Here is a 14,651-nt window from a genome sequence, read left to right as displayed (position 1 = left end):
TTACCTCCTCCCCAGAGGGTGGCTTCTGAGCCACCCTAAAAAGAACTAAGTTCTCTGCGCTCTGGGGGAGCTTTAAGATGCTGGGCGTGGGTGACAGGGAAAGGAAAATTGCTCTAAACTCTAAAGCACTGCTCTCCAATAGCATTTTTCATGATGATGGAAATGTTCTAAATCTGTGCCGTCCAATGCAGTAGCCACTAGCTCCATGCGGCTACTGAGCACTTAGAAGATCATGGCACTGAGGAAGAGAATTTCTTTTTTTTTTTCTGGCCAAGCCATGAAGCTTGCGGGGTCTGAATTCCCCGACCAGGGATTGAACCACCGCCACATCAGTGAAAGCGCCAAGTCCCAACAACTGGACTGCCAGGGAACAGAATTGGATGTCAGGGAAATTCTGTTCCCTGAGGAAGAGAATTTTTAACTTTTTAACTTAATTTTTAATAGAATTAATTTTCCTTAACTTTAAGTAATTTACATTCTAATAGGCCTTTGGCTAGTGGCTACTGTAATTGACAGTGCAGCTCTAGGGCCTTGGGGATAACGGATTTAGCTAGACAGCGATGGAGGGAAAGCAGGGATAGTTTAGGTCCTCATCAGGCCCTGTGGGAGGGGGCTGGGTTGGATGTCCTCAAAAGTCCACAGAACACTTCTCTTGTCTCTTTATTCCTCATGCTTCTCTGTCCCCTCTTTTTCTAAGTTTCTCATCACACACTGATATCCCCACTCCTTGATGGTCTCCGGTGAGTTGTTGGATGTTGGAAGCCATCCTGGAGCCATTGCACCATGACAAAGTCATGAAGCAACGGAAGGCGAAACTGCAAGGCAGCGCCGTGCCAGGAAGGTGGACTACAGCTCTGTTGTTATGTTTTATGATAATAAGTTTAAATATAGGGGCAATTTTGGGGGGATGTTGCTCCACGTGAAAGAAAAATTCCTCTAGGACTCCCCCTCCTGAAACTACCACAGAATGGGAAGTACCCACTAAAGACCCAGGGAAATGGGTAAAGAATTAAGAGCCTGGAACTAAAGGGATATTTTTATGAAAAACACCCTCTAGTATGGAGTTATGGCCATGGGCTGGAGTTCCTGATGACATAGGAAATTTATGGTTCTATTATAAAGGAAGATTAATTCTAGAAAAGCAAATGCCTAGAGCAGAATTAGTTGCTAGGATAGGGAGAAAGCACTGTCTCAGTTGAAGGAAACAACGAGAAAGGGCATGCAGGGTACATTGTAAATATTTTCGTGGAACCATTGTAAAAGGTTGCCCATGCAAGAAGAGAAATAGGAACAAGTAGCTTCAACTTTTACAACTAAAATAATCATATAACTGCTTGGCTTGGTTACTAAGAAATAACCTGTGAGTAATGGGAACTTGGGAAATATTTTAATAGGACATCTAGAAACTAGGGGATATTTAAAAAAAAAAAATCTTTATGGAACATTTTGAGGTTTGATTGTGCTAAGATTGTTTGGTCACATACCTGGTAATGTAATCAACTACAATATATAAACCTGTGATTGTAAACAATAAAGAAGAGAGAGAAACATGCAATGCTGATACTTTAAGAAGTGTAATAGATTTATTTCCTTCGCCGACGCTATCTATCCCTCGGGTATCCCTTGACTCGCTGGAGCTGGACTCCGGCAGTTGGATGTGGCCCTATGAAGGCGCCTGGGAGACAGAGCTTCGCACTTGTCCCTGTCTGCTGTCTCTGGCGGGCATCAAAGACCACATGCCCTAGCCGGGTGCCTGCTGGTTTTGGGAGGCGTAGACATCTGGCGATAGTTCTGGCAGGCTGGGGGGATGGTATCGGGTGGTACACCCAGGCTTGGCTGCCTGTTCGCTGCGAGGAGGTTAGCAGGTCATTGTAGGCCCCCTGAGCCTTGGCAGAGCAGGAGTTGTGACTGGGTGGGACAGAAGTCCATGGTATGTGCTGCCCTGCATCCTCCTTTCGAGGAACTGTCTCAGATATAAATGACTTTTGGGTCTGACGTGGGCCCAAAACTTGGACAGAGTCAGTTCCTAGAGGGTTCTTGTGGAGGCCAGGGTTTGGGATAAGGCCTGAGTTGTTATGGAGGCCTCGTCTCTTGGATAAGCCAGAGTCTTGAGTAAGGGCTGGACCCTTATGGGGGCCAGGATCTCGATTAATTCCTGAGTCCTCGTGGAAGTTAGGGTCATGGGTATGTTCTGAGCTCCTGTAAATTCCAGCATCTTGGGTAAGGCCAGGATTCTTATGGAGGTCAGAATCTTGAGTAAGGCCTTGGCTCCTGCAGACTCCAGAAGCTTGGGTCAGGCCTGGATTCTTGTAGTCTCCGGAGTCTCGGGTAAGGCTTGAGCCCTTATGGAGGCGAGCGGTTTGCACAAGACCTGGGCTCTTATGGAGATCAGACTCCTGGCAAAGGACTGAGCTCTTGTTGACTGCAGAGTCTTGGGCATGGCATGGACTCTTCTGTGGCCAAGAATCTTGGGTAATGACTGGATTCTTCTGAAGGTCAGATTCTTGGGAAAGGCTTGGATTCTTGCAGAGGTAAGGGTCTTCGGTAAGGCCTCGAAGTTCGTGGAGGCCTGGATCTTGAGCAAGGCCTGGGTTCTTGGGGAGGCCTGTGTCTCCAGTAAGGCCTGGGGTCCTTTGGAGGACAGAGCATTGGTTGAGACCTAGACTCTCATGAAGTTCTGGGGGTTGGGGCTGGTTTGGGGTTTGGGAAGTAGTGGATAACTGGGGAGGGATGGGGCCCTGGGGAGAGAGGACAGACTGAGGAGACTTGGAGGTTGGGGGTTTGTAGTAAGGCGGAGGGCTTCTGGTGGTTGCTGTGTTGATGAAGGACAAAGGATCTGGGAAAACAAGAGGCAGAGAAAGAGTGCATGGTGGAGGCATGGTGCATGGTGAGCTCTGGGCACTGGTCGGAGAATGGAAGCAAGGTTGAGAAGGTGCAGCATCCTTGGAGTACACCAGGAACTTGGGGTAGACTGGAGTCTGGGGATCCGTGTTTCTCTTCTCAGACTGGCAAGGATGGGAGCTACAGTGAGTGAAGGTCTTGGACTGTACAAATTTGTCTTTGGCATCATTTGGGATCTTCCATTCCATAGTCCCCAACTCCACGTAACCCAGTATGGACCCTGTGGAGGGCTTGGCACTGTCCCCACTACATTGCTTCAGTGTTTGCTCAGCTGTACCAGAGCTCACCAGACCATGCCCCTCTTGGGGCCTGGAGAGGGTACCCAAGTCATTTCTGGAGTACCCAGAGTTCTGAGGGGGACACACATGGAATAAGTTCTGCTTTATGCTGCGGGCATAGTAGACCACATGGCCAGAGGAGAGGCCTTGGTCGAAGGTAGTCAAGGTAGAGAGAATAGAATCTAGGATGGGGGTACGGGTGGTGGAAGGGACTGGAGGGGTCGTCAGGGCCATGACCAGTGCTGGGACAGAGGTTGTGGCAGAGATCGGGACAGGGGCTGGCGTAGGGGCTAGGGCAGGAGTAGTAGCAGGGGCAGAAGTTGGGGGAGGGACCAGAGTGTTGGCATGGGTATAGGTCAGATGAGCATGGGTCAGGGTGCAGAGAGAAGTGTGGCCCAGGAATTGGGCTGAGGCATGTGAGGGGGCCTGGGCTTGGGCCTGGGCTGGGGTATGGGCTGAGGCATGCTCCGGGCCATGGACCTGGGCAGGGCTGTGCTCAGGGGTGAGGGCTGGTGAGGGGGTCTGGGCCTGGGGGGGTAGTGTGCTCAGGGAGGTGGAGTGTGGAGCAAGTCTGGGCCTGAGGTGGGGCGTGCACAGAGGGGTGCTTGTAGGAGAAGGTCTGGGCCTTGGCAGGAGAATGCGCAGGGAGCTGAACTGGGGGGCAGGTCTGGGCCCGGGCTGGGGCCTGGGCTGAGTCATAGTCTGGGGTCTTAGTCTTGCTCTCTTGGGGCAGGCAGAGTGGAACCACGTCCACCTTGCTTATCCTGCGGAGCTTGGAAGATGTCTCTCACCTAGAGTTAAAGGTGGCTTGGGACTTTAAGGCTGTGAACGGAGGGGCCTCCCCAGCTCCCACTAACCCCTCCTTCCACAGTCCCCGTGGAGCCTCCGTGGAAGCCCGAGCCCGTCCACACTGAGGCGGCATCCAGCAGCACTTAGAAGCCGTTTCTGGTATCCAGGATTCAAGGTGGTTTGGGTGCCTGTGCAGGAAGCTCGGGCGATGGCGGAAGCGGGGAGAAACTCTTGAACACAGGTTCTTGGGATCCACGGAGCAGCGCATGCGATGGCTGCCTCCACAGCTGGCTTGCTTGTCTGCAGGGAAAGGCGAGATGGGACAGGGCCTGGGTTCCTGAGGGGCTGAGAATCAAGGCAGGGATAGAAGAAAGGGGACAGGCCCACATCCCCTGAGCCCACACTGGCGCCCACTCACCTTTGGGGAAAATACGGTTGAAACCTGCCCGCAAGAATCTCTTCAGATGCATCCAGAGCTGAGGGAAGCAAGGGAGCGTGGAGTTCGGGATCAGGGTGAGCCCTGAAATCCAACCCTTGTCCGGCCACACCGCAGCAGCCATCCCATCTCAGCCCCTTCAAGACCCCAGGGCTCCCCCAACCACACTGCCCAGATCCTGCCCTCACCAGAGTCACCACGTTGATCCACACGGTGAGCAAGATGATGCTGACCAGGATCAGAAGAATTGAGTCTCCTAGGTCTTGGCATTTCCTGGGTGTGGTGCCAGAGCACGCCTCGGCTAGGTAATGGGTTTGCTCAGCCATGGCCGGGGGTCCCAGGGCTGCCTGGGTCCGCTGGCCTCCGTATATGTATACTGGGAGACAGACTGGGTCATAATGGGGCAGGTGGTGGCGTCACAGTGAGGGAGGGGGACGAAAAGGAGGGCCAGGCGTGGCATTCCATGGTTCCCCGGGTGAGGTAAGCTGAGCCTGGACAGCCAAACAGGGCCCGGAGGCCGGAGGCCGGCACACCTCCCCTCGAGCTGTCAAACATTCGCTCACCGCCCACTGACTCACTTGTTCAAGTGTCACATTCCATCTCTTGGCCCCTCCTGAGACTAGAAAGACCTTGGCCTCAGAGCCCTGCGGAAGGCCTGGCTGGAGTCCAGAGCCTCAGCCTTCTTCATGCCCTTCACTGGCTGTGGAGCTGGACCTGCCCAGATGTGGAACCTCCCAGTTTGGAAGCAGCTTCTTGTTTGAGGCTCTTTGGGGACAGGGACAGCTGAGACACAGAGGAGGTGCCCGGAGACCAGTGGTTTGGAGACTGCAGCTGCAGATCTACTTAGTGCATGGTATCGGACCAGGAGGGGCCTGCTGGCAGGACTGTGGCCACTAAACCAAGGGGACCCTCAGGCCCAGAAGGGGACACTGGCTTCTTATTGCAGGAAGCCAAAGGCAGGGACCCAAGCTGGCAGAAGGAGTGGCGCTTCCAAGCCACAGACCGCCAATGTTTTCTGGACCATGGCGCTCTTTATTCCTCTCTCCATGCCCTGCCGCTCCCCACCCGCCCCCATTAGCTGCTGGCCAGTTCATTTTCCCAGTCTGGCTTCCGTGCAGAGAGGGCCTCGAGGCCGAGGTGGAAGGTAGCAGCGAGTTGGCCCGCGCTTGGCTTCCTGCACTTGCCGCTTCAACTCCAGGCTGTCATACACCTGGTAGTTGGCATTTCCCCCTGGGTTCCGGCTGAGTGGCATGAAGGTGGGCGGGGGTGGAGGGTGTTCGGTAGCCTGGACGTCGGGCAGAGTCTGGGAGGGGCGGAGGAGCAGCGCTGAGCTGGGATCCGAGGCCCGCTGGTAGAGGCCTCGGCCAGCACCGTGAGGGAGGTGGAGGCGGCCAGAGGGTGCCGCACAGGCAGCATCTCTGCCCATTCGGCTGCCCAGCGCCGCACCTCGTGGGGATCCCGGGAGTAGTTCAAGTGTCCCGTGGAGTGGCGCGGGCTGTGGTTGGGCTGGCTGTGAGCACAGCTGTGGAGGCTCCGTCCGTGGGCCGGTGGGGAGTTGCGCTGCCAGGCTTCGGGCCGGTAGCCCTGAGGCACCAGAGCTGATGGAGGCTCAGAGCCCTCCAGACCACGCCGCCGCTGATCCCAGGAGTCATACGGGAGATGGCCCCCTGAGGGGTAAGTTCTGTACCCCCCAGGGGCCCACGAGCTGTTAGGGGGCAGCCGTCGGGTAAGTGGTGGAGACGAGGTCCACTGGTCAGCATCCACATTGCCCCAGATGCGGGATGGCGAGCAAGGGGCCCCGAAGGACTGCAGCCCTAGCTCAGACTTGGCCTCCACACACTTGGGCATGCGGTGCAGCTCGGGCGACAGGTAGAGACAGGCTGGTGGCTGGATGGCCAGGATCCCACCCTGTCGACCCCAGAGGCCCACGTTGGAGGGCAGACCCATCTGCCGGTAGAGCCCTCCCCAGCACCCCCACGGGTACTTGGGTTGTGGGAAGGAAAGTGGGTCCTCCTCCTCCAGGTAGGAGTCCGGGTCCTCCCAGTTAAAGGAGGGCATCGGAGGCAGCTGTGACATCCCGTGGAGGCGATGCGGCCTACGGAAGCCTGAGCAGCTGGAGGGGAATTTTCTAAATTCTTGGGCCTCCCCTGGTGGCTTCAGGGGTGGCGGCTGCAGCTGCGGCTACGGTTTGTGGATAAAGATCTGCAGAGTAGAAGAAGAGCCGTCTTGGAGGGGGCTCTTATGCTTTCAGACCAGAAGGGAAGCCGCCAACCACCCCCACGGCACGTGCCCATTCCTGCGCATGCGTGCATGCATCCCACAGATGAAATGCAACTACACAGCCCAAGAGTCCTTAAGGGGGTTAGGAGGCATCCTGACTGGAAAGAAAAGTTCTGAGGGCTTCCACCCTGATAGTACCTAACCCTGAGAATGCTTCCTTGGGACCCACGAAGGAGAGAAGTATTGATGAAGAGAGTCCGGGATGTACGCAATGTTAATGATGGGAGGATAAAATTAATTGGGCAACATTTCAACACCCAAAGACCTTGGCACTTTGACACTCTACCAGGAGTTGTAGTTCTCCCTCAGGTCTGTGAAAGGGAAGGTTGAAAGTTGGTGGGAGTGAGGAGCGATACCTGGACAAAAAGCCAAATACTAGGATTGAGAGTTAACACAGGTTGGAGAGGAGATCTTCTTACCTGACGGACCCAAAGGGGCATTTGGTGGGTGTGGGGTGAGCGATGGTGCAGGTTGAGGACTACGATGTTAAGGATGACTGAGAAGGTGACGAGGACCATGGTAAACATGAGGTATTTGATAATGACGGGGACAGACAGGGAGGTCTCAGGCACTTTGTCTGCCAGCAGCAGCGGGAACACAGTAAGGGTCAGCAGGGCAAAGATCGAGAGCCCCATCTGCTCTACTTGGGGGACAGAGGGGAAGGCGGAAGGATTAGGCTTTGCCAGAAAGCAATCTCCCTGGCATAATCAGTGACCGTGTTTCCAGCCCACTCAAGCACAGGCTTTTGGAAGGGCCAACTGCATGCAAATAACTCCTACATTTATACCTCCAACCTGGACTGATTCCCCTAAATTCCACACTTGTATCCACCTGCCTACTTAACCTCTCCATTTGGGTGTCCAATAGACATCTCGACCTTAACATGTCCCAAACTTAATTCCCTCACCACCGACTCCCCACACAGTCTTCCTCAGGTCATAAATGACAACTCGATCTTTCCTGTGGCTCAGGCCAAATCCCTTGGAGTCATTCTCAGCTCTCCTCTCTCTCATCCCATATCCAATCCATACCGAACCCTATTGGCTCTACCTTCAACATATATCCTGAAACTGATGACTTATCCCATCTACCACTACCATCCTGGTACAAGCCACCATTACCTCAGATCTGAGTTATTACAAAGGCCTCCTCTTTGCTTCATCCTTTGCCCCCCTGCCGACTGTTCTCAACAGAGCAGCCACATTGATCCCGTTAAAATGTAAATCAGATCAACCAAGAGCCCCAAACACAGCCCAGAATGGGGGAGGCAAGTTTGCATACATCTGGTCGTGACCCAAGAGACCAGATGAGGAAAACTGAAGCCTGGGCTCTTTCTCACAGTCTGGGGAAATCAGGCATTGGGTGTCCATCCCTACATCTTACCTCCTCCCCAGAGGGTGGCTTCTGAGCCACCCTAAAAAGAACTAAGTTCTCTGCGCTCTGGGGGAGCTTTAAGATGCTGGGCGTGGGTGACAGGGAAAGGAAAATTGCTCTAAACTCTAAAGCACTGCTCTCCAATAGCATTTTTCATGATGATGGAAATGTTCTAAATCTGTGCCGTCCAATGCAGTAGCCACTAGCTCCATGCGGCTACTGAGCACTTAGAAGATCATGGCACTGAGGAAGAGAATTTCTTTGTTTTTTTCTGGCCAAGCCATGAAGCTTGCGGGGTCTGAATTCCCCGACCAGGGATTGAACCACCGCCACATCAGTGAAAGCGCCAAGTCCCAACAACTGGACTGCCAGGGAACAGAATTGGATGTCAGGGAAATTCTGTTCCCTGAGGAAGAGAATTTTTAACTTTTTAACTTAATTTTTAATAGAATTAATTTTCCTTAACTTTAAGTAATTTACATTCTAATAGGCCTTTGGCTAGTGGCTACTGTAATTGACAGTGCAGCTCTAGGGCCTTGGGGATAACGGATTTAGCTAGACAGCGATGGAGGGAAAGCAGGGATAGTTTAGGTCCTCATCAGGCCCTGTGGGAGGGGGCTGGGTTGGATGTCCTCAAAAGTCCACAGAACACTTCTCTTGTCTCTTTATTCCTCATGCTTCTCTGTCCCCTCTTTTTCTAAGTTTCTCATCACACACTGATATCCCCACTCCTTGATGGTCTCCGGTGAGTTGTTGGATGTTGGAAGCCATCCTGGAGCCATTGCACCATGACAAAGTCATGAAGCAACGGAAGGCGAAACTGCAAGGCAGCGCCGTGCCAGGAAGGTGGACTACAGCTCTGTTGTTATGTTTTATGATAATAAGTTTAAATATAGGGGCAATTTTGGGGGGATGTTGCTCCACGTGAAAGAAAAATTCCTCTAGGACTCCCCCTCCTGAAACTACCACAGAATGGGAAGTACCCACTAAAGACCCAGGGAAATGGGTAAAGAATTAAGAGCCTGGAACTAAAGGGATATTTTTATGAAAAACACCCTCTAGTATGGAGTTATGGCCATGGGCTGGAGTTCCTGATGACATAGGAAATTTATGGTTCTATTATAAAGGAAGATTAATTCTAGAAAAGCAAATGCCTAGAGCAGAATTAGTTGCTAGGATAGGGAGAAAGCACTGTCTCAGTTGAAGGAAACAACGAGAAAGGGCATGCAGGGTACATTGTAAATATTTTCGTGGAACCATTGTAAAAGGTTGCCCATGCAAGAAGAGAAATAGGAACAAGTAGCTTCAACTTTTACAACTAAAATAATCATATAACTGCTTGGCTTGGTTACTAAGAAATAACCTGTGAGTAATGGGAACTTGGGAAATATTTTAATAGGACATCTAGAAACTAGGGGATATTTTTTTTTAAAAAAAAAAATCTTTATGGAACATTTTGAGGTTTGATTGTGCTAAGATTGTTTGGTCACATACCTGGTAATGTAATCAACTACAATATATAAACCTGTGATTGTAAACAATAAAGAAGAGAGAGAAACATGCAATGCTGATACTTTAAGAAGTGTAATAGATTTATTTCCTTCGCCGACGCTATCTATCCCTCGGGTATCCCTTGACTCGCTGGAGCTGGACTCCGGCAGTTGGATGTGGCCCTATGAAGGCGCCTGGGAGACAGAGCTTCGCACTTGTCCCTGTCTGCTGTCTCTGGCGGGCATCAAAGACCACATGCCCTAGCCGGGTGCCTGCTGGTTTTGGGAGGCGTAGACATCTGGCGATAGTTCTGGCAGGCTGGGGGGATGGTATCGGGTGGTACACCCAGGCTTGGCTGCCTGTTCGCTGCGAGGAGGTTAGCAGGTCATTGTAGGCCCCCTGAGCCTTGGCAGAGCAGGAGTTGTGACTGGGTGGGACAGAAGTCCATGGTATGTGCTGCCCTGCATCCTCCTTTCGAGGAACTGTCTCAGATATAAATGACTTTTGGGTCTGACGTGGGCCCAAAACTTGGACAGAGTCAGTTCCTAGAGGGTTCTTGTGGAGGCCAGGGTTTGGGATAAGGCCTGAGTTGTTATGGAGGCCTCGTCTCTTGGATAAGCCAGAGTCTTGAGTAAGGGCTGGACCCTTATGGGGGCCAGGATCTCGATTAATTCCTGAGTCCTCGTGGAAGTTAGGGTCATGGGTATGTTCTGAGCTCCTGTAAATTCCAGCATCTTGGGTAAGGCCAGGATTCTTATGGAGGTCAGAATCTTGAGTAAGGCCTTGGCTCCTGCAGACTCCAGAAGCTTGGGTCAGGCCTGGATTCTTGTAGTCTCCGGAGTCTCGGGTAAGGCTTGAGCCCTTATGGAGGCGAGCGGTTTGCACAAGACCTGGGCTCTTATGGAGACCAGACTCCTGGCAAAGGACTGAGCTCTTGTTGACTGCAGAGTCTTGGGCATGGCATGGACTCTTCTGTGGCCAAGAATCTTGGGTAATGACTGGATTCTTCTGAAGGTCAGAGTCTTGGGAAAGGCTTGGATTCTTGCAGAGGTAAGGGTCTTCGGTAAGGCCTCGAAGTTCGTGGAGGCCTGGATCTTGAGCAAGGCCTGGGTTCTTGGGGAGGCCTGTGTCTCCGGTAAGGCCTGGGGTCCTTTGGAGGACAGAGCATTGGTTGAGACCTAGACTCTCATGAAGTTCTGGGGGTTGGGGCTGGTTTGGGGTTTGGGAAGTAGTGGATAACTGGGGAGGGATGGGGCCCTGGGGAGAGAGGACAGACTGAGGAGACTTGGAGGTTGGGGGCTTGTAGTAAGGCGGAGGGCTTCTGGTGGTTGCTGTGTTGATGAAGGACAAAGGATCTGGGAAAACAAGAGGCAGAGAAAGAGTGCATGGTGGAGGCATGGTGCATGGTGAGCTCTGGGCACTGGTCGGAGAATGGAAGCAAGGTTGAGAAGGTGCAGCATCCTTGGAGTACACCAGGAACTTGGGGTAGACTGGAGTCTGGGGATCCGTGTTTCTCTTCTCAGACTGGCAAGGATGGGAGCTACAGTGAGTGAAGGTCTTGGACTGTACAAATTTGTCTTTGGCATCATTTGGGATCTTCCATTCCATAGTCCCCAACTCCACGTAACCCAGTATGGACCCTGTGGAGGGCTTGGCACTGTCCCCACTACATTGCTTCAGTGTTTGCTCAGCTGTACCAGAGCTCACCAGACCATGCCCCTCTTGGGGCCTGGAGAGGGTACCCAAGTCATTTCTGGAGTACCCAGAGTTCTGAGGGGGACACACATGGAATAAGTTCTGCTTTATGCTGCGGGCATAGTAGACCACATGGCCAGAGGAGAGGCCTTGGTCGAAGGTAGTCAAGGTAGAGAGAATAGAATCTAGGATGGGGGTACGGGTGGTGGAAGGGACTGGAGGGGTCGTCAGGGCCATGACCAGTGCTGGGACAGAGGTTGTGGCAGAGATCGGGACAGGGGCTGGCGTAGGGGCTAGGGCAGGAGTAGTAGCAGGGGCAGAAGTTGGGGGAGGGACCAGAGTGTTGGCATGGGTATAGGTCAGATGAGCATGGGTCAGGGTGCAGAGAGAAGTGTGGCCCAGGAATTGGGCTGAGGCATGTGAGGGGGCCTGGGCTTGGGCCTGGGCTGGGGTATGGGCTGAGGCATGCTCCGGGCCATGGACCTGGGCAGGGCTGTGCTCAGGGGTGAGGGTTGGTGAGGGGGTCTGGGCCTGGGGGGTAGTGTGCTCAGGGAGGTGGAGTGTGGAGCAAGTCTGGGCCTGAGGTGGGGCGTGCACAGAGGGGTGCTTGTAGGAGAAGGTCTGGGCCTTGGCAGGAGAATGTGCAGGGAGCTGAACTGGGGGGCAGGTCTGGGCCCGGGCTGGGGCCTGGGCTGAGTCATAGTCTGGGGTCTTAGTCTTGCTCTCTTGGGGCAGGCAGAGTGGAACCACGTCCACCTTGCTTATCCTGCGGAGCTTGGAAGATGTCTCTCACCTGGAGTTAAAGGTGGCTTGGGACTTTAAGGCTGTGAACGGAGGGGCCTCCCCAGCTCCCACTAACCCCTCCTTCCACAGTCCCCGTGGAGCCTCCGTGGAAGCCCGAGCCCGTCCACACTGAGGCGGCATCCAGCAGCACTTAGAAGCCGTTTCTGGTATCCAGGATTCAAGGTGGTTTGGGTGCCTGTGCAGGAAGCTCGGGCGATGGCGGAAGCGGGGAGAAACTCTTGAACACAGGTTCTTGGGATCCACGGAGCAGCGCATGCGATGGCTGCCTCCACAGCTGGCTTGCTTGTCTGCAGGGAAAGGCGAGATGGGACAGGGCCTGGGTTCCTGAGGGGCTGAGAATCAAGGCAGGGATAGAAGAAAGGGGACAGGCCCACATCCCCTGAGCCCACACTGGCGCCCACTTACCTTTGGGGAAAATACGGTTGAAACCTGCCCGCAAGAATCTCTTCAGATGCATCCAGAGCTGAGGGAAGCAAGGGAGCGTGGAGTTCGGGATCAGGGTGAGCCCTGAAATCCAACCCTTGTCCGGCCACACCGCAGCAGCCATCCCATCTCAGCCCCTTCAAGACCCCAGGGCTCCCCCAACCACACTGCCCAGATCCTGCCCTCACCAGAGTCACCACGTTGATCCACACGGTGAGCAAGATGATGCTGACCAGGATCAGAAGAATTGAGTCTCCTAGGTCTTGGCATTTCCTGGGTGTGGTGCCAGAGCACGCCTCGGCTAGGTAATGGGTTTGCTCAGCCATGGCCGGGGGTCCCAGGGCTGCCTGGGTCCGCTGGCCTCCGTATATGTATACTGGGAGACAGACTGGGTCATAATGGGGCAGGTGGTGGCGTCACAGTGAGGGAGGGGGACGAAAAGGAGGGCCAGGCGTGGCATTCCATGGTTCCCCGGGTGAGGTAAGCTGAGCCTGGACAGCCAAACAGGGCCCGGAGGCCGGAGGCCGGCACACCTCCCCTCGAGCTGTCAAACATTCGCTCACCGCCCACTGACTCACTTGTTCAAGTGTCACATTCCATCTCTTGGCCCCTCCTGAGACTAGAAAGACCTTGGCCTCAGAGCCCTGCGGAAGGCCTGGCTGGAGTCCAGAGCCTCAGCCTTCTTCATGCCCTTCACTGGCTGTGGAGCTGGACCTGCCCAGATGTGGAACCTCCCAGTTTGGAAGCAGCTTCTTGTTTGAGGCTCTTTGGGGACAGGGACAGCTGAGACACAGAGGAGGTGCCCGGAGACCAGTGGTTTGGAGACTGCAGCTGCAGATCTACTTAGTGCATGGTATCGGACCAGGAGGGGCCTGCTGGCAGGACTGTGGCCACTAAACCAAGGGGACCCTCAGGCCCAGAAGGGGACACTGGCTTCTTATTGCAGGAAGCCAAAGGCAGGGACCCAAGCTGGCAGAAGGAGTGGCGCTTCCAAGCCACAGACCGCCAATGTTTTCTGGACCATGGCGCTCTTTATTCCTCTCTCCATGCCCTGCCGCTCCCCACCCGCCCCCATTAGCTGCTGGCCAGTTCATTTTCCCAGTCTGGCTTCCGTGCAGAGAGGGCCTCGAGGCCGAGGTGGAAGGTAGCAGCGAGTTGGCCCGTGCTTGGCTTCCTGCACTTGCCGCTTCAACTCCAGGCTGTCATACACCTGGTAGTTGGCATTTCCCCCTGGGTTCCGGCTGAGTGGCATGAAGGTGGGCGGGGGTGGAGGGTGTTCGGTAGCCTGGACGTCGGGCAGAGTCTGGGAGGGGCGGAGGAGCAGCGCTGAGCTGGGATCCGAGGCCCGCTGGTAGAGGCCTCGGCCAGCACCGTGAGGGAGGCGGAGGCGGCCAGAGGGTGCCGCACAGGCAGCATCTCTGCCCATTCGGCTGCCCAGCGCCGCACCTCGTGGGGATCCCGGGAGTAGTTCAAGTGTCCCGTGGAGTGGCGCGGGCTGTGGTTGGGCTGGCTGTGAGCACAGCTGTGGAGACTCCGTCCGTGGGCCGGTGGGGAGTTGCGCTGCCAGGCTTCGGGCCGGTAGCCCTGAGGCACCAGAGCTGATGGAGGCTCAGAGCCCTCCAGACCACGCCGCCGCTGATCCCAGGAGTCATACGGGAGATGGCCCCCTGAGGGGTAAGTTCTGTACCCCCCAGGGGCCCACGAGCTGTTAGGGGGCAGCCGTCGGGTAAGTGGTGGAGACGAGGTCCACTGGTCAGCATCCACATTGCCCCAGATGCGGGATGGCGAGCAAGGGGCCCCGAAGGACTGCAGCCCTAGCTCAGACTTGGCCTCCACACGCTTGGGCATGCGGTGCAGCTCGGGCGACAGGTAGAGACAGGCTGGTGGCTGGATGGCCAGGATCCCACCCTGTCGACCCCAGAGGCCCACGTTGGAGGGCAGACCCATCTGCCGGTAGAGCCCTCCCCAGCACCCCCACGGGTACTTGGGTTGTGGGAAGGAAAGTGGGTCCTCCTCCTCCAGGTAGGAGTCCAGGTCCTCCCAGTTAAAGGAGGGCATCGGAGGCAGCTGTGACATCCCGTGGAGGCGATGCGGCCTACGGAAGCCTGAGCAGCTGGAGGGGAATTTTCTAAATTCTTGGGCCTCCCCTGGTGGCTTCAGGGGTGGCGGCTGCAGCTGCG

At 54.8% G+C, this 14,651-nt stretch overlaps 1 protein-coding gene and 2 pseudogenes across 3 annotated transcripts; all 3 read right to left on the bottom strand.

Moving 5' to 3' along the window:
* Positions 1-3,995: 3,995 nt before the first annotated feature.
* LOC309793159 (uncharacterized protein SPEM2-like) lies at positions 3,996-6,559 on the bottom strand (annotated as a pseudogene). Its single transcript has one exon. The product of its transcript is annotated as an uncharacterized protein SPEM2-like (transcript).
* Positions 6,560-6,585: 26 nt separating this feature from the next.
* LOC309793407 (uncharacterized protein SPEM3-like) lies at positions 6,586-12,797 on the bottom strand (the record flags this gene model as incomplete). Its single annotated transcript, XM_082603877.1, is given in 8 exon segments — positions 6,586-6,606; positions 7,104-7,327; positions 10,194-10,849; positions 10,851-10,911; positions 10,914-12,010; positions 12,224-12,335; positions 12,454-12,511; positions 12,660-12,797. Coding segments are annotated over 8 exon segments (2,367 nt in total).
* Positions 12,798-13,145: 348 nt separating this feature from the next.
* LOC309793405 (uncharacterized protein SPEM2-like) lies at positions 13,146-14,626 on the bottom strand (annotated as a pseudogene). The gene is made up of 2 exons: positions 13,537-14,626; positions 13,146-13,236 (listed from the first exon to the last, which is right to left on the bottom strand). The product of its transcript is annotated as an uncharacterized protein SPEM2-like (transcript).
* Positions 14,627-14,651: the final 25 nt, after the last annotated feature.

This window comes from Mesoplodon mirus (genome assembly GCF_964341445.2).
Source record: "Mesoplodon mirus genome assembly, chromosome: 18".
Taxonomy (NCBI): Eukaryota; Metazoa; Chordata; class Mammalia; order Artiodactyla; family Ziphiidae; genus Mesoplodon; species Mesoplodon mirus.
Note: the sequence above shows the minus strand (reverse complement) of the source record. Positions and strands in the feature narration are given on the sequence as shown.